Consider the following 18,428-nt stretch of genomic DNA (forward strand, 5'->3'; position numbering starts at 1 on the left):
TCACCTGTTTTCTTTCCTGGTCCCCATCCAGAACAGCTGCTCTTTCTCCGTCCCTGCAGGGTGCCTAGGTATTTCCCCACCGAGGTTCTGGGCCCTTCCAGGGACAGTACTGTACATTCAATACTTGTGAATTAGAAGGGTCCTGGCTTCACCACAAGCTCGTTTTCCAGAGGAAGACACTCCTGTTACACGTCTTTTTTCATTTTCTGTTTTTTTCTTCATTAAGGACAACGTATCAAGAAAGCCCATGGAGGACACAGCCACTCTGAGGAAACTTCCTACTAAGTGGGCTCAAAATAATGTTTTCTCAGAAACAGATTCTACAGCAAAGCCCATCTTCCCCTGGCCAGTTCTGCAACATTTTCATTCAGCAACCTCAGGGAGGGCAGCTGCCCTGCAGCCCATCCACGGGGCCTCTGAGATGGTTCAGCAAATACTTGTCACTCATCTTGAAAGGAACCTCCAGGGTGACTTCATCAACTGTCAACTGTATCAGAAAATGCTCATAGTGTCAGAAGGTGCAGAAAGGAAGAAAGACAAATGCTGCCAAGAGTCACAAATGAGAGTAGCTGCTGATGCTTCTCCAGCTTATTTCACAGGACTATTGAGGGTCCCAAGGACACACGCTGGAAGGGAGGCCTTGTTTCCGAAACCCTTCTTTTCATGTGGCAATGGGTGAAGGATGACAAGCTGCTACTGACAAAAGCCCCGCCAAAAGGAGCTGTTGGTGTCATATTTACTAAGCACATTTGTGACGGTCTAAAGTTCCTATTTCCAGAAACAGGTTCTCAAAGAGCAAGGACGTTTTCAAAATAAACGGCTCTATTATGAACTGGTTTCGAAAACCTGGGGGTGGGACACCCTTTTCTCTGCACCGTTTCCTCAAAAGTGAAATGTGGAGGGCCAGGAGGGGAGCTGAACTTCCACAGTCCTGCCAGCACCGACACCCTGACAGTGGGCACGGCTAGGAGGCAGCTTCCAGAAGCACAGCCATGGCTCCCACGCCTCTCTCTTCAATGGCTAATCTTCATTCTGTGCTTAAATCAACTGCCATTTTGCTCCAGTCTAGCATAGACAGGCAGAAAGTAAAGGCTTACTGTTTTCTTTTTTAAAGAAACTCAATCTTTTCTTTGTGAGAAAGTCTTATACTGCTGCCACAACATGCTCTTGGTGAGAACATGCTGGCATTAATTCCTGGGGCCCCAGTGTGCTACAGAAGCTTAGTCTGATAGACTTTGAGGTAGAAAAAACACAGGCAATACTTAGACCTGTGACACTGACAAGCGTCACAGCGCCTGGCCTTCGTGACTCCACTCTGGCATCTAATCCTCCCAGAGGATGTTTCGAGAATGGCTGTACTGCTGGACAAGGTACAGAGAACAAAGCCAAGCCAAGAAACAGATGTCCAGCTCATGTTCCAGCTCAGTGACCTACTGCCCTACAGACCTCCCTTCTGGCATTTCAACCCCCCTCTCCTACCTCAAATTACTACGCGTCACTTAAGGCACAACAGAAATTAATAAATAAATAAACAACAAAATTACTATGCATCATGAACTTTCAGGGTCTTTGACAGACAGTCAAGACAGGAAATATTACATCCTAAGAGATAATGGTCTACTGTAACCCCCAAAAGCTGCAGAAAACTTAGCAAGCCAATGCGTATTTCTACATCCACAGCGTGTTAATTTCATTTTTTAGTTATAAAACTGCCAAAACACCGAGTTAGAAAGCACACATGCACACACAACAAAGTTTTATTCCTTCTTTTGTTCCAGAAAATAAATATGATCACATTATTTCATACACCTGCCTATAAAAAACATTTCTAAAAATGTCATTTATTGGATTCAACAGTACAGTCTTTCTGACTTTTCAATTGCAGGTACCATACAGTAGACCACTCTATTTTATTAATATTAAGCACTTGAGCTCAAGCAACTTTGGAAAAAGGCTGTTTGTGAGCTTAAGCTAAGTGTTATCTTTTAAATAGCTAAACAAAAACAACTAGCTCTTAAGAGGAGAATAAAGTTTTTCTTTTATAAAAATTGCCCCAAAAAAACTCACAAACACCCAAACCCACATAAAAAGTTAAGTCTATCTTCATTAGAATTAACAAGAAGAAAGGGTATTGGGGGGAAAACAAAATGGCTCCTGTGAAATATGCAAAGCCAAGCATAATCCATTGCAGTCCATGGTCTGGTTTGTGCGGTTCCAGTTTGGCCCTTGGGGGTTATAAAAAAAAGAGAAGCCGTTCAGTCATCCAGGCCTATATTTCTGAAAAGGTAGGACATGGATTCTCCGTTGTGAATCCGACGGATGGCTTCTGAAAGGATCATGCTGATATCCACAGTCTTAATTTTGGGGCACTGGAGTTTCTGGATTTCATGTGGAATTGTGTTGGTAACCACCACCTATGGATGAAGAGAAAGAAAACAAAGAATATCAAAAAGACCGCACTTCTTTATGTGATCTGATGTACTACTTGATGGGAGGATACTGGGTCTACTGTACCTTCAACAGTGTTTTCAAGTCAGTGTGAATGCTGCCTGCACTTGTTAGATAAGATCTGATAATTTCATACCCACTAGGATGGCCATGGTAAAAAAGAGAGATAATAACAAGTGTTGATGAGAACATGGAGAAACCAGAATGCTCAGACACTGCTGGTGAAAATGTAAGATGGTGTAACCATGTTGGAAAAGAGCCTAGTTAGTTCCTTAAATGGTTAAACACAGAGTTACCCCCTGACCTAGCATTCTATTCCTAGGTATATACCTGAGACAAATGAAAAAAATATGTCCACACAAATCCTTGTACAAGAAGGCTCATAGCAGCATGATTTGTAACAGCCAGTGGGTTGAGACAACCTAGATATCCTCCAATTGATGAATGAACAAAATGTGGTTTATCCATACAGAGTATTATTCAGGCATAAAAAGAAATGAAACACTGATACATGCTACAACACAGATGAATCTCAAAAATATTATGCCACGTCCTCAACTTTATATGGAATGGCAAGAGGCCCCGATACCTAAAGCAATGTTGAAAGAACAAAGTAGGAGGACTCACATTTCCTGATTTCTAAAACATACTTACACAGCTACAGTAATCAAAACAGGCTGATACTGACATAACAACAGATGGACACACAGACCAACAGAACAGAATTGAGTCCAGAAATAAACCCACACATTTATGGTCAAGTGAGTTTTAAAAGGGTGCTAAGTCCATTTCATGGGCAGAGTCTCTTTAATAAACGGTGCTAGGGAAAATGGATTTTCACATGCAGAAAAATGACACAGGATATATGCCTCACACCATACACAAAAAACAAATTCAAAGTGGATTAAGGACCTAAATGTGAAAACTAAAGCCATAAAATCCTTAGAAGGCAGGAGCAACACTGTCAGGCCTAGCTTTTAACAGTGGATTATCTCATATAATAACAAAAGCACAAACAGCAAAAGACAAATGGGATCTCATAAAAATTAAAAACTTTTGGTCACCAAAACACTTTCCAAAAAAAAAAAAAAAAACAAAACACCCACTTGATTGCTCCTACTGGCTGGGTAGTATTCTGTTGTATGTATATACCACATTTTGTTTATCCATTCATCTGTTGATGGGCATTTAGGTTGTTTCCACCTTTTGGTTATTTTGATTAGTGCTGCAGTGAGCACTGGCATACAAGTCTCTTTTTGAGTCTGCTTTCAAGTGTTTTGGCTATCCACCTAGGAGTGGAATTGCTGGGTCATATGGTAGTTCTGTTTTTGGTTTTTTGAGAAACCACCAGTTTTCCACAGTGGTTGTACCATTTTGCATTCCCACCAGCAATGTGTAAGGGTTCCAGTTTTTCCACATCTTCCCCAACATTTGTTATTTTGTTTTTTTCAGTCTTTGCCATCCTACGCATTGCCATCAAGTCAATTCTGACTCACGGCAGCCCTAGAAGACAAAGTAGAACTGCCCCATAGAGTTTCCAAGGGGAGCCGATGTTTTTGGTTAGCATCCGTAGCACTTAACCACTACGCCACCCAGGTTTCCTTGCCATCCCACTGGGAGTAAGATGATACTGCATTGTGGTTTAATCTGTGTCTCTCTGATGGCTAATGGCTGTTTTGGTTTAATAGCTAATGATGCTGAGCATCTTTTCATGTGTTTGGTGGCCATTCTTATGCCCTCTTTGGTGAAATGTCTGTTTAGGTTCTTTGCCCATTTTATGATTGGGTTGTCTTTTTGTGCTTAAGTTATCAAAGTTTTATATTTATTTTGGTTATTAGAGTCTTATCGGACTTGTTGTTAGGTGCCTTCGAGTCTGTTCTGATTCATAGCGACCCTGTGTACAACAGAACAAAACATTGCCTGGTCCTGCACCATTTTCACAATCATTGTTATGCCTGAGCCGGGTGTTGCAGCCACTGTGTCAATCCATCTCATTGTGGGTCTTCCTCTTTTTCGCTAACCCTCTACTTTACAAAGCATAATGTCCTTTTCCAGGGATTGATCCCTTCTGATAACATGTCCAAAATATGTGAGACGGAGTCTCACCATCCTTGCTTCTAAGGAGCATTCTGGCTGTACTTCTTCCAAGACAGATTTTAGTTCTTCTGGCAGTATGTGGTATATTCAACATTCTTTGCCAGCATCATAACTCAGAGGCGTCAATTCTTCTTCGGTCTTTCTTACTTATTCTCCAGCTTTCACATGCACATGAGTCAACTGAAAACACCATGGGTTGGGTCAGGCACAGTATGGTTTCCGAAGGAAGATATATTCCCAGTTGCTAGCTTGTCATTTCAGTTTTTTTGTAAAGTCTTTTGATGTACAAAAGTTTTCAGTTTTTATGAGGTCCCATTTATTTATTCTGTCTTTTACTGTTTGTGCTTTTGTTATTATATTAGGTAACCCACTGTTAAAAGCTAGGCCTGACAGCTTTACCCCGCTTTTTCTTCTAAGAATTTTATGGTTTTAGTTTTCACATTTAGGTCCTTAATCCACTTTGAATTTGTTTTTGTGTATGGTGTGAGGCATGGTTCCTGTGTCATTTTTCTGCATGTGGAAACTGAATTTTCCCACCACCATTTATTGAAGAGATTCTTCTTCCTCTATCCAATGGACTTAGCACCCTTGCCAAAAATCAGTTGACCACACATGTGTGGGTTTATTTCTGGACTCTCAATTTTATTCCATTGGTCTATGTGTCTATTGTTATAACAGTATCAGGCTGTTCTGATTATTGTAGCTGTATATATGTTTTAAAATCAGCTAAGTGTGAGTCTGAGAAATGAAGTCTTGATACATGTTACGATATGGATGAAGGTGGAAGACATTATGCTGAGTGAAGTAAGTCAATCACAAAAGGACAAATATTGTATGACCTCACTTACATAAAAAGATAAAAAAAAGGCAACTCCACAGAGAACAAAGTTTTTCAGTTTATTAGGTTACCTGGGATAGGAAGGATGGGGGAAAGGGAGGGTTAACGGTGATGAAAATATCACATTAACTAAGGGTAAGGTTGCACAGCCGATTATTCTAATTGCTGTCAGTAAGTTGTACACATGTAAAAAGTTGAACTGGCAAGTTGTACAATAGAAATATATACAACAACGACACACACAAAAAGAGTAACTGCTGAGGCTGCTTACGTACAACCAAACACCATCTGGGATTTGGTTTCTTGGTTTGGAGGTTTAGGATCATGGTTTCATGGGATATCCCAGTTAACTAGCCTAATACCATGTTTAGTGCTTCTGTTCTACCTCCTAGTTCACTGCATGGTGCCTTGGTTCTTAAAAGCTTGCAAACAGTCATTCAAGACACAGCAATTGGTCTCTTTTCACCAGGAACAACAGAGGAAGGACAGTCAGAAATAGCAGGAGGATATGGAATGTGTGGTTAACTGCCTCTATGAACAACTGCCTCCTTTGTGATGAGACCAGAAGAACTGGATGGTGCCGGTTACTGAACATTTTGATCCAAGATTCTATGGAAGAATCCCGATCAAATACAGAAAAATGCAGAACAGAATTTCAAATTCTCATGGACTCCAGACTTCCTGGAGCCATGAAGGCTGGATAAATACCTGAAACTACTGCCCTGAGATGATTCTTAAATCTTAAACCAAAAATATCCCCTGAAGTCTTTTTAAAACCAAACAAAAATTTAGCTTAACTAGTAGAAAAATGTCTGCCTTGAGCACTATGCTCTTTCAAGAACTGTCTCTATGGAATCAAATTGACAACAGCAGCTCAAAACATTAGATAGGAACCTTAGGGGACAGTGAAGCTATGGTAATGGAGGAGGAACAACTTGGAAAAGGAGCGTGAACATGGTTGTACAACTTGAAGAACGTAATCAATGTCACTAAATGGTACACGCAGAAACTGTGGAATCGGTGTATGTTTTGCTGTGTATATTCTCAACAACAAAGTAAATAACATTAAAAAAATTACACTAAGTCAAAGTCACAAAAGAGCACATATTGTATGATTCCATTTATATGAAATATAGAAAATAGGCAAATCTCTAGAGACAGAAAGTAGATTAGTGGTTGCCAAGGGCTGGGCAGATTGAAGAGAAATGGGGAATGACTGCTATGTAAGCAGTGCCCCCTGGAGTGCACAACTGGTGGTCCTGGTGTGGGCCAGTTTTTCTCACTATATTAAGCACTGCCATTGGGGAATGAATTTTCCAAATTTATTTTAACCACTTTTTTTTTTCCTTCTAATAACAGTTTTATTGAGGCATCACTCACATGCCATACAATTCATCCACTTGAAGTACACAATTCAGTGGTTTTTAACACATTCTCCGAGTTGTGCAACCATGTCCCTAATCAATCTCAGAACGCTTTCTTCACTCCAAAAAGGAAACCTCATACCAGTCACACCCCATTCTCCACTTCCCCAAGCTCCTGGCAACCACTGATCTACTTTCTGCCTCCAGAGATTTGCCTATTCCGGACATTTCATTTAACCACTTTTAATAAAGATAAAACCCTTCGATTTCGTGAATTCTTCATTTGTCAGCCCAAGCTCTACATAGTGGCATCCTGCTTTGACAGATGAGGAGATTAGCATCTCTCCCCCTCCTCCCTCCTCATTTGTTGGTTCTGCCGTTACTTCTACATTGGTTATAATTTTATAATCTGTTATATAACTATGCTTTGGTCTTTTTTTTTTTTTTTTGGTCTATATGTTTATACGAAAATCTTAGCTTCCTAAAACACAGTGACTATACTAATAATCATGGCTTAGCCATTCGCTACTCACCCAAGTAACCATTATGAATACGATAAACCCCTTATAAGAGTACAAAGGTATCCACACCGACTGCCTCTACACTGAAGAGCCTCTGGCTGCTACACTCAGTTTCTATTATGTCTGTTTCTTCTGCTGTTTGTGCCTCTGCTCCAAGCCCCACTTTGCTCGATGAGGACATGCTGCTAGCTGTCACTTCTACCTCCTCCCAGTCTGCTCTTCCTCATCTGTCCTCACAAAGCAGACAGTATGCCCATAAGAACTCTGTCTGGTGATGGGTGGACTGGCTGAGGCGGGACCCTCTTGTGCCTGAGGTTTTCCCACTTCATTTGATATGTGAATTCTGAGACCCTGATCTTGCCTCCTTCAGAGTTTCTAACTTCATCTTGCTTCCTAGTCATGTTTGGTCTAGGTGAGTAAGGAGGCCATCCAACTCTGTCCTTGTTTGTGCTCAAGTGTCTTTAGCCCATCAAAAATGATAAACTAAGGGCCAGAACCACGGAGATCTAACCTAGTGTTAAAAAATAAACATGTGGGACTTGGAAAAGCAAAAGGAATTGGACTAATTTAAGATCCAGTACCCCATGGGGTCTTAAAAGCTTGCACGTGGCCATCTAAGACACAACTATTGGTCTCTAATTGTCAGGAGCAGAAGAGAAGGAAGGAAACCAAAGGCTCAAAGAAGAAACTAGTCTACATGAACCATGGCCTCATCTACTCTGATACCAGAAGAACTAGATGGTGCTCAGCTACCACTACTGACCATTATAATCAGGGCCACAATAGACGCACCCTGATAGAACGGGAGAAAATTGTAAAACAGAACATCAAACTCCAAAAAAAAAAAACAAAAAACACAGGTGTACTAGACTGGTTGAGATGGAGGAATCCCCAAGACCACTGCCCCGAGATACTCTTGAAATCTTGAACCAAAACTAACCCAAGGTCATCTTGTAGCTAAATGACAAATTGGCTAAAAAAATAATGATTATCATCCATAAGTACTCCTTTAAAAAAAATCACCTATATAAGACCAAAATGATCAACAATTACTTTAAAACAAAAATAATAATGTAAGGGGACAGGGAAACTAATGGAAACAGAACAAACAGAACAAAAACGAGAATGTTCATGCACTGTAAAGAATGTAACCAATGTCACTGAACAACTTGTGTAGTAATTGCTGAATGAGAACCTAAACAACTTCTATCTAAACCTTTGCTGAAAACACAATACTGTTTAAAAAAAAAAAAAGATTGAATACCCAGGAATATACAGGGGACCAGTTATACCAGTTGCTTGCTGTTGAGTCAACTCCAAGTCATGGCAACCCCATGTATGTCAGAGCGAACTGTGCTATACTAGGGTTTTCAACAGTTAACTTTCTGGAAGTAGACTGCCAGGTCTTTCTTCCAAGGTGCCTCTGGATAGACTTGAACCACCAGCCAAACTTCTGGTTAGCAACTGAGTGCTTAACCGTTTGACAGCCACCTCTATTTCTTTTTTTCTTTTTAAGTAATATTTTATTGTGTTTTTGGTTAAGGTTTACACAGCAGCTTAGGTTTCCATTCAACAAATTCTACATAAACAGTTCAGTGACATTGATTACACTCTCCACAATGCGTGAACATTCTCAATATTTCCATTCTGGCTGTTCCGTTTCCCTTCATCTAGTTTTCCTGCCCCCTTATATTCTTATCTTTATTTTAAAGAAATGGTTGATTGTTTTGGTCTCACACAGATGATTTTTTAAAGTAGCACAGTACCCACAGGTGATAGTCATTATTTTGTGAGCCAGTCTGTTATTTAGCTATAAGGTGACCTCAGGGGTGAGTTTCAGTTCAAGGTTTAAAGAGTATTGCCAAAAAATCAATAGGATTCCTCTATACTAACCAAGAGAGCTCCAAAAACGAAATCAGGAAAATAATACCATTTACAATAGCCCCCAAAAGATAAACCTTGGGAATAAACCTAACTAGGGATATAAAAGACTTATTCAAAGAAAACTATAAAACACTACTGCAAGAAATCAAAACAGACCTGCATAAATGGAAAAACATACCATGCTCATGAATAGGAAGACTTAACATTGTGAAAATGATAATACTACCCAAAGTGATTTACAGACAGAATGCAATCCTGATCCAAATTCCAGTAACATTCCTTAATGAGATGGAGAAATTAATCATCAACTTTATATGGAAAGAAAAGAGGCCTAGGATAAGTAATGCATTCCTGAAAAAAAACAAAGTAGGAGGCCTCACACTCCCCTATCTCAGAATCTGTTATACAGCCATGGTAGTCAAAACAGCCTGCTACTGGTACAGCGATAGGTACATAGGGGAAACTAATTTGCTCTGTAAACTTTTACCTAAAAATAAATGAAAAAAACCCAAATCCGTTGCCATCGAGTCAGTTCCAACTCATAGGTACCCTGTACGTAGAACTACTCCATAGGGTTTCCAAGAAGCAGCTGTGGGCATTCGATCTGCCGACCTTTTGGTCAGCAGCTGTAGCTCTTAACCACTGCACCATCGGGGCTCCTAAACAATAATGCTCAAAAAATAAAGAGTACTGCAGGGCAATATAGTCTCGGGGAGTCCTCCACTCTCAACTGGTACAGTAAGTCTCGTTTTGTTTTTTGGGTTTTTTTTTTCCTTAGGAATTTGAGGTTCTGTTCCACGTTTTTCTCCCATTCAATCAGGGTCCATCTATGGTGGCCCTGGTCAGAACGGTCAGTAGTGGTACCCAGCACCACCTAGTTCTTCTGGTCTCAGAACAGAGCCACCATTATTTCTTAAGAAAAAAAAAAAATTTTTTTTAAGAGATACTAAAAATGTAATTAATTCCATAAAAATCCCATGACACCCAGCTGGTGTCTGAAACAAGCTGGCTAGACAAAGCAGGGCAAGTTAAAGCTGCATTTGCTTTAAACTGCCTCTCTGGCCTGGCCTCAATTCTGCCACAACAGGGAACTGGAGGCAACACCATCCCCATCACCTTCCTCTCCACAGACACCACAGGCATCTGCAGGATCGAAAGAGCTGGGCTCGGTCATGAGCAAACTGAGATTTGAACCAAATGCTCACCTTAGTAACTATCTGATCTCAAGATGCTCCTTAATCTTTCTGAGCTACCATTTGCTCATTTCTACAAAAGGGGTGATAGCCTCAACCTTCTGGGGCTTGGAGATAAACGTTGTGACAACGTATGCAAAGCGTGTGGAAGAGTGCCCAGCATGGAGCAAGGGTTCATCTATGACAGTTACCATGATCATTAACTGTGGCCATGGGCAAAAGAACAAGGCTTAGACTCCAGCATTACTGGCACAAATCAGAAAATAACAAATGGTGGGGAGACTGGGACTCTTATGCACTGCTGGTGGGAATGCAAAATGGTATAACCATTCTGGAAAATGATATGGCACCTCCTCAGAAAAGCTAGAAATAGAAATACCATATGATCCAGCAATCCCACTCCTAGGAGCATATCCTAAAGATATAAGGGCCATCACACGAATAGACATATGCACACCCATGTTCACTGCGGCATTGTTTATAATAGCAAAAAGACGGAAACAACGTAGGTGCCCATCAACAGATGAATAGATGAACTATGGTACATACACACAACAGAGTACTATGCAATGAAAGAACAATGAATCTGCAAAGCATCTCACAACATGGATGAATCTGGAGGGTATCACGCTGAGTGAAATAAGTTAATCACAAAAGGACAAATATTGTATGAGACCACTACTACAAAAACTCAGGAAAAGGTTTACACACAAAAAGAGACAATCTTTGATGGTTACCAGGGAGGGGATAGAAAAACGCTAAAGAGACAATAGATAAGTGGTAACTCTGGTGAAGAGTAAGACAGTACACAATACTTTGGAAGCCAGCACAACTTTTTCCAGGCAAGGTCGTGGAAGCTCCAGAGACATATCAAACTCCCTGAGAGACTGAATTACTGGGCTGAGAGCTGTGAGGAACCATTGTCTCAGGGAACATCCAGCTCAACTGACATAACACAGTTTACAAAGAAAATGTTCTACATTCTACTTTGGTGAGTGGTGTCTGGGGTCTTCAAAGCTTGTAAACGGCCCTCTAAGATACCCCACTGTTTTCACCACATCGGGAGCAAGGGAGAATGAAGAAAACCAAAGACACAAGGGAAAGGTTAGGTCAAAGGACTAATGGACCACATCTACCACAGCCGCCACCAAACTGAGTCCAGCACTACATGGTGCCCAGCTATTACCACTGAGTGCTCTGACAGTGATCACAATAGAGGGTCCTGGACAGAAGTGGAGAAAAATGTAGAACAAAATTCTAACTCACAAAAAAAGACCAGACTTACTGGCCTGACTGGAGAAATCCTGAGAGTATGGCCCCCAGACATCCTTTTAGCTCAGTAATGAAGTCACTCCTGAGGTTCACCCTTCAGCCAAAGATTAGACAGGCCCATAAAACAAAATGAAACTAAAGGGACACATGAGCCCGGGGGCAAGGACTATAAGGCAGGAAAGGACAAGAAAGCTGATAATAGGGAACCTGAGATCAAGAAAGGAGAGTAATGACATGTTGTGGGGTTGGTAACCAATGTCACAAAACAATATGTGTACTGTTTAACGAGAAACTAGTTTGTTCTGTAAACCTCCATCTAAAGTACAATATTTCTTTAAAAAATTCAAAACAAAAAAAACAAGGCTTAGGTTCAATGACACGCAAACATAACCCACATTTCGAAGCCAATTTGTAACTCCCCAGGTGCCCGCTCTCCTCCCTGCCCTCTCAAAGTACGGATCAGACCTCTGGAGCACCAGGGCAGCACGTGCCACTCAAAGGCTGGTACCTCATCGATGGCGGATTCTTCAATTAGCCGTGGAGCATCTGAAGATAACAGGCCATGGGTCGCCATCACGAAGATCTTATACGCCCCTCTTTCCTTCAGGGTCTCCGCTGCAGCCAAAAAGCTGTCAACGTCATCGATGATGTCATCCTGTCAAGTTACAGACTGAGCAAAAGGCATGGGAATACTTCTGCCAAGATGGGTGCAGACCACCAGGGAAAAGAAAGGGTCTGACTAATGACACTGTGACAAACTTGCTGTGTAAAAGGGTCTGTTTAGCCTGGACAGATGGTACGTTCACATGTTCCTGTCACTGTGCTATTTTCTGTGAATCTGATTACTCTAAAATAAAGTCTTTTTTAAAAATACAGTTTTAATAGAAAGGAAAAAGAAGTGTTACTGAATCCATAGCATCTTTTTGTTACCACATGTTTTGTTAGTTAAGGAATAAACTAAGTGGTACAGCTGTTATCCTACAGGGTGATATGGCATATTTCCTGACTTGAAAGAAGTTGAAGCACAAACACCGGGTGCTGGAAGGCTGGCCAACTGGTGTGCCCACTTGGAAACAATTTGGTACTACCATGTGTACCTTCAGACTCAATTCTACTGCTAGGTCCCTAGAACCTCTTAGTATATGCACCAAAAAGTAGATACGAGAAGGTGCAAAGCAGTATTATTTGGAAAGAGCAAAAGATTACGCTCAGTGCCTGCAGAATTGATAAATAAGCTGTGTAACAGTCATACCACGGAACAGCAGACAGAAGTAACAGGAAAAACTTGCAACTATGTGCCATATCGCATATAATCTCAACAACAATGTGGGATAAAAAAGACACAAAGGGCATAAATACTTCATTTCTATAAACAACAAAACAAAACATAGTGTTTAAGGATACACGTATGCGAGGTATAAAGGCAAGTAAGAGCAGGAATGAACAACGCTCAGGTTAGTGACAGCCTGGGGGCTGAGGGGAGAACAAAGACAAACAGAAAGCCTAGATGAGGCAATGTTCTGATTCTTAAGTTGGGTGGTGGGTATCCAGGTGTCCATTATACTATTATTCTTTAAACTATACAGGCATTAAATATACTCTTTTCATGCACTGGTTCTGTAAAGTGTGAAAGGATGTGCATTTTATACAGTTATCATCAATTTTATATCTGCTTTTAATACCAAAAAAAAACTTCCCATGTTATTACTAATAACATTAACGGCATGATATTTTCTACCCTTTTTTTTTTTAAACTAATGATATTTTTCAAGCTTTGGGCTAAAGTAAACACTTAGCACAATGCATCAACTTAACTGAGAGTCAGCTGGCCATACAGTATCCACAGGCCTCTTTATGTGCACACAGGTAACCAACAAATCAACAGGATATTAATAGCAAATACTAAAAGCAGTAATGATAATAGGTTAACATACCACAATGATGGCGATCCTTCCTCCGACATCCCCAACAACTGTGATTGGAGGCTTTTCTTTAGGAATCAGCACTGGTCAGAAAAAAACAAACACAAGGTTTCTACACTAAAAAGTAAAGCAAACCCTTTAAAAAGTCAATGTCATTGAAGAAAGAAAAAGTGGAAAGAGTGTTCTAGATCAAGGCTTCTCAACCTTAGCACAGCTGGTATTTTAGGCCAGATCAATAGTTCTTTGTTTTGGGGCTGTCCTGTGCATTGTAGGATGTTCAGCATCATCTCTACCCACTAGATGCCAACAGCACCCCCTACAGTTGTGACAATCAAAAATGTCTCCAGATACTGCAGAATGTCCACAGGAGGCAAAATACTGACCCCCAACTGAGAACCACTGTTCTAGATTAAAAAGGAGCCCTGGCGGTACAGTGGTTAAGCATTTGTCTGCTAGCTTGAGCCCAGCAGCCACTCTGAGGGAGAAAGATGTGGCAGTCTGCTTCCGTAAAGACTTTCAGCCTTGGAAATACTATAGGGCAGTTCTACTCTGTCTTATAGGGTCACTATGAATCAGAAATGACTCAGCAGCAGTGGGTTTGGTTTTTTTGGTTTGTTTGTTTGGTTCTAGATAAAAAGAAACTAAAGACACATAGCAATCAAATGTGAACCTAGGTAGGATCCTGGCAGGGAAGCGGGGACAAAAAAGGTAAAACAAAACAAGATAAACACCAGAATTGAACTAATTTTTACATTTTCAACACTCCTGTCCCCTGGCACTTGTTCCCAACGCTGGTGAAAGAGTATGTTATCGGTACAGCCCTTTAGGAAATCAAGGTGACAACATGAAGAGCCTTACAGATAGTCATACTTTTTGCCCCATTAATCTCACTTCTAGAAAACTTATAAAGAAAAAAACCAAAGTACAGAAAAAGTCTTCTACTCAAATACATTTGTTACCCCATTTCTGTTATATTGGCAAAGGGCAGAAGACAACATAAATACCCCAAGTCGGGCGACGGCTGGGCAGTTTGAGCCACATCCAGAGATGGGATGTTAGACTGCCAAAAAATTCTGCAACAGAATTTTTTTAATGACTTGGGAAAAGATATGTAATGTAGTTGGGAGACACACTAAGATTCACATTACGTATTTAGCAGTGACCACGGCTCTGACAAAATAAGATGGAAGGAATGGAAGGACGCCCAGCAAAACACACATGTGGTGCGTCCTTAAGTCATGATACGTCATTTTCCTGTTAGGCGTTACTTATGTTTTAAATAACTGTGTAATGTGTTTCTATTCTGGAAAAGTTCAGTTTTCCTTTTTAGTTGGCGATTTTTTTCTTCTATAAGAAACCAGAGGCTACAAAATAGTTTTAAAATCTAAAATCAAAATCTCTATATTTAAAATGTTGTAGGAATGCTTTCTTTTCCCTTCATATACCTATTTGTTATTAACTGAAACAAGTATTATACACAGGGTGCCAAACCATCGAAGGTGCAAAAAAGGTTCAATGTTTAGGATCTGTGAAATTAAATCTATAGTATACTGCAAAAAACATCCTCTAGTGATCACTACAGGAGTCTTCCTTGCAATCTATCCCAACACCATACAGGGAGGGCTAGACTTCTGAAAACACCCTTCACTAATTTTTCCCAACTTGAAGTCGCTGACAATTGCATTCATAACCCGGGTACATGTACTGGTAATTTAAAATTCTACCCAGTCGGCTCCTGGCAGAGTGTATTACACACCTTATCCCCATCTCTTCCTTCTAAGAACCTCCAGATCCTTCTGGCCATACTATGGACCACCACGTTACCAATGACCACCTCCTTAGCCACGGCTACCCCAACTATAAGACCTCCTCTGAATTTCTCCTCTATTTCTAAGCGAGCCAACTCCTAGGCAAAGCCAAGAACCCAAACAAAGACAGTATTTTTCTTAATTGAAATGATGTTACTAATGCTTGAAAGAAGTTTCTGAAAAACAAAAATTCATGCATAATTCTTCCACCCCACCATAACTATTTTCACTCTTCATATTCCCTCCTGGTCCTTGCACAGACAAAGACAGGTATACAATTTTGTATCTCATGCCTTATTCATATACATTCCATAGGTGTTCTCATTTCCAGACAGTTAAAATTATTTTAAAGGGCTGCATAATTAACTGTACTGATATAACATTTTACCAATCCTTACCCTCTGGTAAAACATACAGACTTTTCCGAAAATTTTCATTAGAAACAACACTACAGTAACTGTGCATAAAAAGCTTTTTGCTTATGTTCAGCTGTCCTTTAGAATGTATTACTGAATGAATGAATGAGTGAGTGAGTGGGTGAGTGAAAGAGTGAGAGAAAGACAACCGATGGTCTCCGGAGTGCCGTCACTGGGTCACAACCGTCTGGGCATGTCATCACTCCTGCCATGACTGAACACACTGCTGCCGGCAGGCTGCACCACTCCCAGGCCATCCAAGCAGCACTCACTACACCAGCTAGGAAAGGTGCCATCAGTTCGGGCCAGTTAGAAAACACAACAAGAGGAGTTCACACTTGAGAAGAAAAATAAAACGAAGCCAGCCATAGACCCAATGAGGAGAGCAGCGCAGATAATGTGAAACCCAGTGGTGCACTCACGGGGGATCTCCAGGCTGGGGTGGATGGCAGCAGCGTTCCTGACCATGGGCGGGGAGTGCCTCCCATCTACCAGGTCGGACTCAGCATCCTGCGCTTCCCCGTGAATCACAGCGATCCCCAGGCGCAGGCGCTCCGCAAAAGACTGTGCCCTAGGGAAAATATCACACACAAGTTCCAAATCACTTAGCACTTGTTTCCTGCTAATCCTGGCAGAAGGAAACAGTAAGAGGGCACAAGCAAAACAGTTTCCCAAAGGAAGAGTGGAAAGGGAGACTCTGTGAACACAGGACTAGGTGTGGAGACCCCGCCCCAGACACAACCCCCAGCCACACATGCCCTGGTCTGTGGTCAACCAGCTGAGTGAGCTTGGATATGTCAGGTAGCCTCCCCTCAACCTCACTTTCTCGCCTGTAATTGCTAATTCTACCTACTAACAGAATAATGAGGAGAGCCAACCACATGAAGCAAAGCACATTAAATGGCCATCAAAGTATTAAACATCAATTTTTTAACAGCTTTGTTGAGGTGTAACAGATATACAATGCACTATACATTTAAAGTGTACAATTTTCTAAGTTTTGACTATGCATACACTGCAAAACCACGAGCACAGGCCTGTGCCCCTTGTGATCCCTCCCTCCAGCACCAGGCAATCACTGATCTGCTTCCTATCACTTTAGCTTCACCTCTTCTAGAATTTCACAGAAATGGACTCATACAGCATATGGTCCTTTTGTCTAGCTTCCTTCACTCAGTACAGTGTTTCTGAGATTGAGCCATATTATAATGCGCATTAATAGTTCATGCCTTTCCATTGCTGAGGAATATTCCATTTACTGATCTATCATAGTTTGTTTATCTGTTCACTTGATGAACTTGTGGATTGTTTACAGTTTCTGGCTATTACAAATAAAGCTGCTATGAACATTCATGTATTAAGTCTTTGTGTGAACACATGCCTTCCTGTCTCTAGGAATGGAATGGCTGGATCACATGGTAGGTGTATATTTAACTTTTTAAGAAACTGTCAAAAACTATTTTCTAAAGTGGTTGTACCATTCTACATTCCCAGCAGCCGTGTATAAGAGTTTCAGTTCCTCCACATCTTCACACCACTTGGTATGTTTCCTTCCTTATTAGTGAGTTTTGGGATTTTTAAAAATATATATATTCTGAATACAAGTTCTTTATCAGATACACACTTTACGAATATTCTCTCCCAATCTGTGCCTTTTCTTTTTATTCTCTTGTGTCTTCTGAAGAACAATTTTTAACTTTAAGTCTAATTCATCAATTTTTTTCTCTTATGGATTGTGCTTTTGGTGTTGTATTTAAGAAGTCTTTGCCTGCCCCAAGTGTTTAGAGCTACATATTTCTCCCCAAATATTGTTCTCTCAGCATACCACAAATGTTTGCTAACTCACAAAAATTTTCTCTGACACCCAGCTGTGCACTCCCTACCTCAGCACAGTTGAGTTTCTGTGTGTGACAATTACACTACAGGTTAAAACACACGCTAAAGCCGAACTGCTATTTAATTTACAAAGAAAGGCAAAATGCATCTGCTGGGTATTTTCAGAATGAGGAAAAAAAAAAAACCAAAACTGCAAGTAAACAACTAAATCCACAATGACTGCAAATGGAAACATTCTGTCTTTGAAGCAAGCCTGTGGCTCAGTACAAGCAAAGCCCAGCCGCCCACCTGCCAGAACACTGCAGCAGAGCCCGCTCCCCTCTCCGTTCCCCAGCCATAGTCACTGACAATTTTACGGCCTGTGTCTACCCATGGAGCTGAAGGAGCCTCAAAGGTCTCCTGAGCCAGCACATCTCAAACATCCCTTCAAAGCACCCTCCAAGGAAGCAGAAGGTGAGGACCCCCTCCCGCCCTGGGCCTTGTGCTTGGTCTGAAGCTGACTGCACACTGGTCACAGGTGAACACTGTGCAACTCTCATGTTCTCCCTTAAAATTTTATGCAAAATTTGTACTCACTTCCATAATATATCCATGTTTGTTTTAATAGTAAAGTGTGTTATTTACTAATTAGTAAACATCTTCTAAAAAAAAGAAACGAAAAATCTTCCCAATAAAACCAAGACTCCAGAAAGATTTCTCATGTTGATCCCATGGCTTCAGCCCGCAGGGGTATGTGGACCCTAGTCCAGGGAGTCTGGGTCTAAGCTCAATTCCCTAAGCTCAAAGATAGGTCACTAGGTCTAGAAAAGTGAACCAACTGTCATCACAC

General features: G+C 40.9%; 1 protein-coding gene across 5 annotated transcripts in view; it reads right to left on the reverse strand.

Annotated features, from left to right (window-relative positions):
• Positions 1-1,739: 1,739 nt before the first annotated feature.
• The window catches only part of PRPSAP2 (phosphoribosyl pyrophosphate synthetase associated protein 2), a 60,840-nt gene continuing 44,151 nt past the window's right edge, over positions 1,740-18,428 (reverse strand). For all 5 annotated transcript variants that reach the window (XM_049874709.1, XM_049874708.1, XM_049874707.1 and 2 more), the window contains 4 exons: positions 16,186-16,334; positions 13,552-13,622; positions 12,126-12,272; positions 1,740-2,414 (listed from right to left, as the gene is read on the reverse strand). In XM_049874709.1, the coding sequence (XP_049730666.1) occupies positions 2,256-2,414; positions 12,126-12,272; positions 13,552-13,622; positions 16,186-16,334 (526 nt within the window). In that variant the 3' untranslated portion in view covers positions 1,740-2,255. The remainder of the gene's footprint in view (positions 2,415-12,125; positions 12,273-13,551; positions 13,623-16,185; positions 16,335-18,428) is intronic.

The sequence above is a fragment of the Elephas maximus genome, chromosome 2 (genome assembly GCF_024166365.1).
Source record: "Elephas maximus indicus isolate mEleMax1 chromosome 2, mEleMax1 primary haplotype, whole genome shotgun sequence".
Taxonomy (NCBI): domain Eukaryota; kingdom Metazoa; phylum Chordata; class Mammalia; order Proboscidea; family Elephantidae; genus Elephas; species Elephas maximus.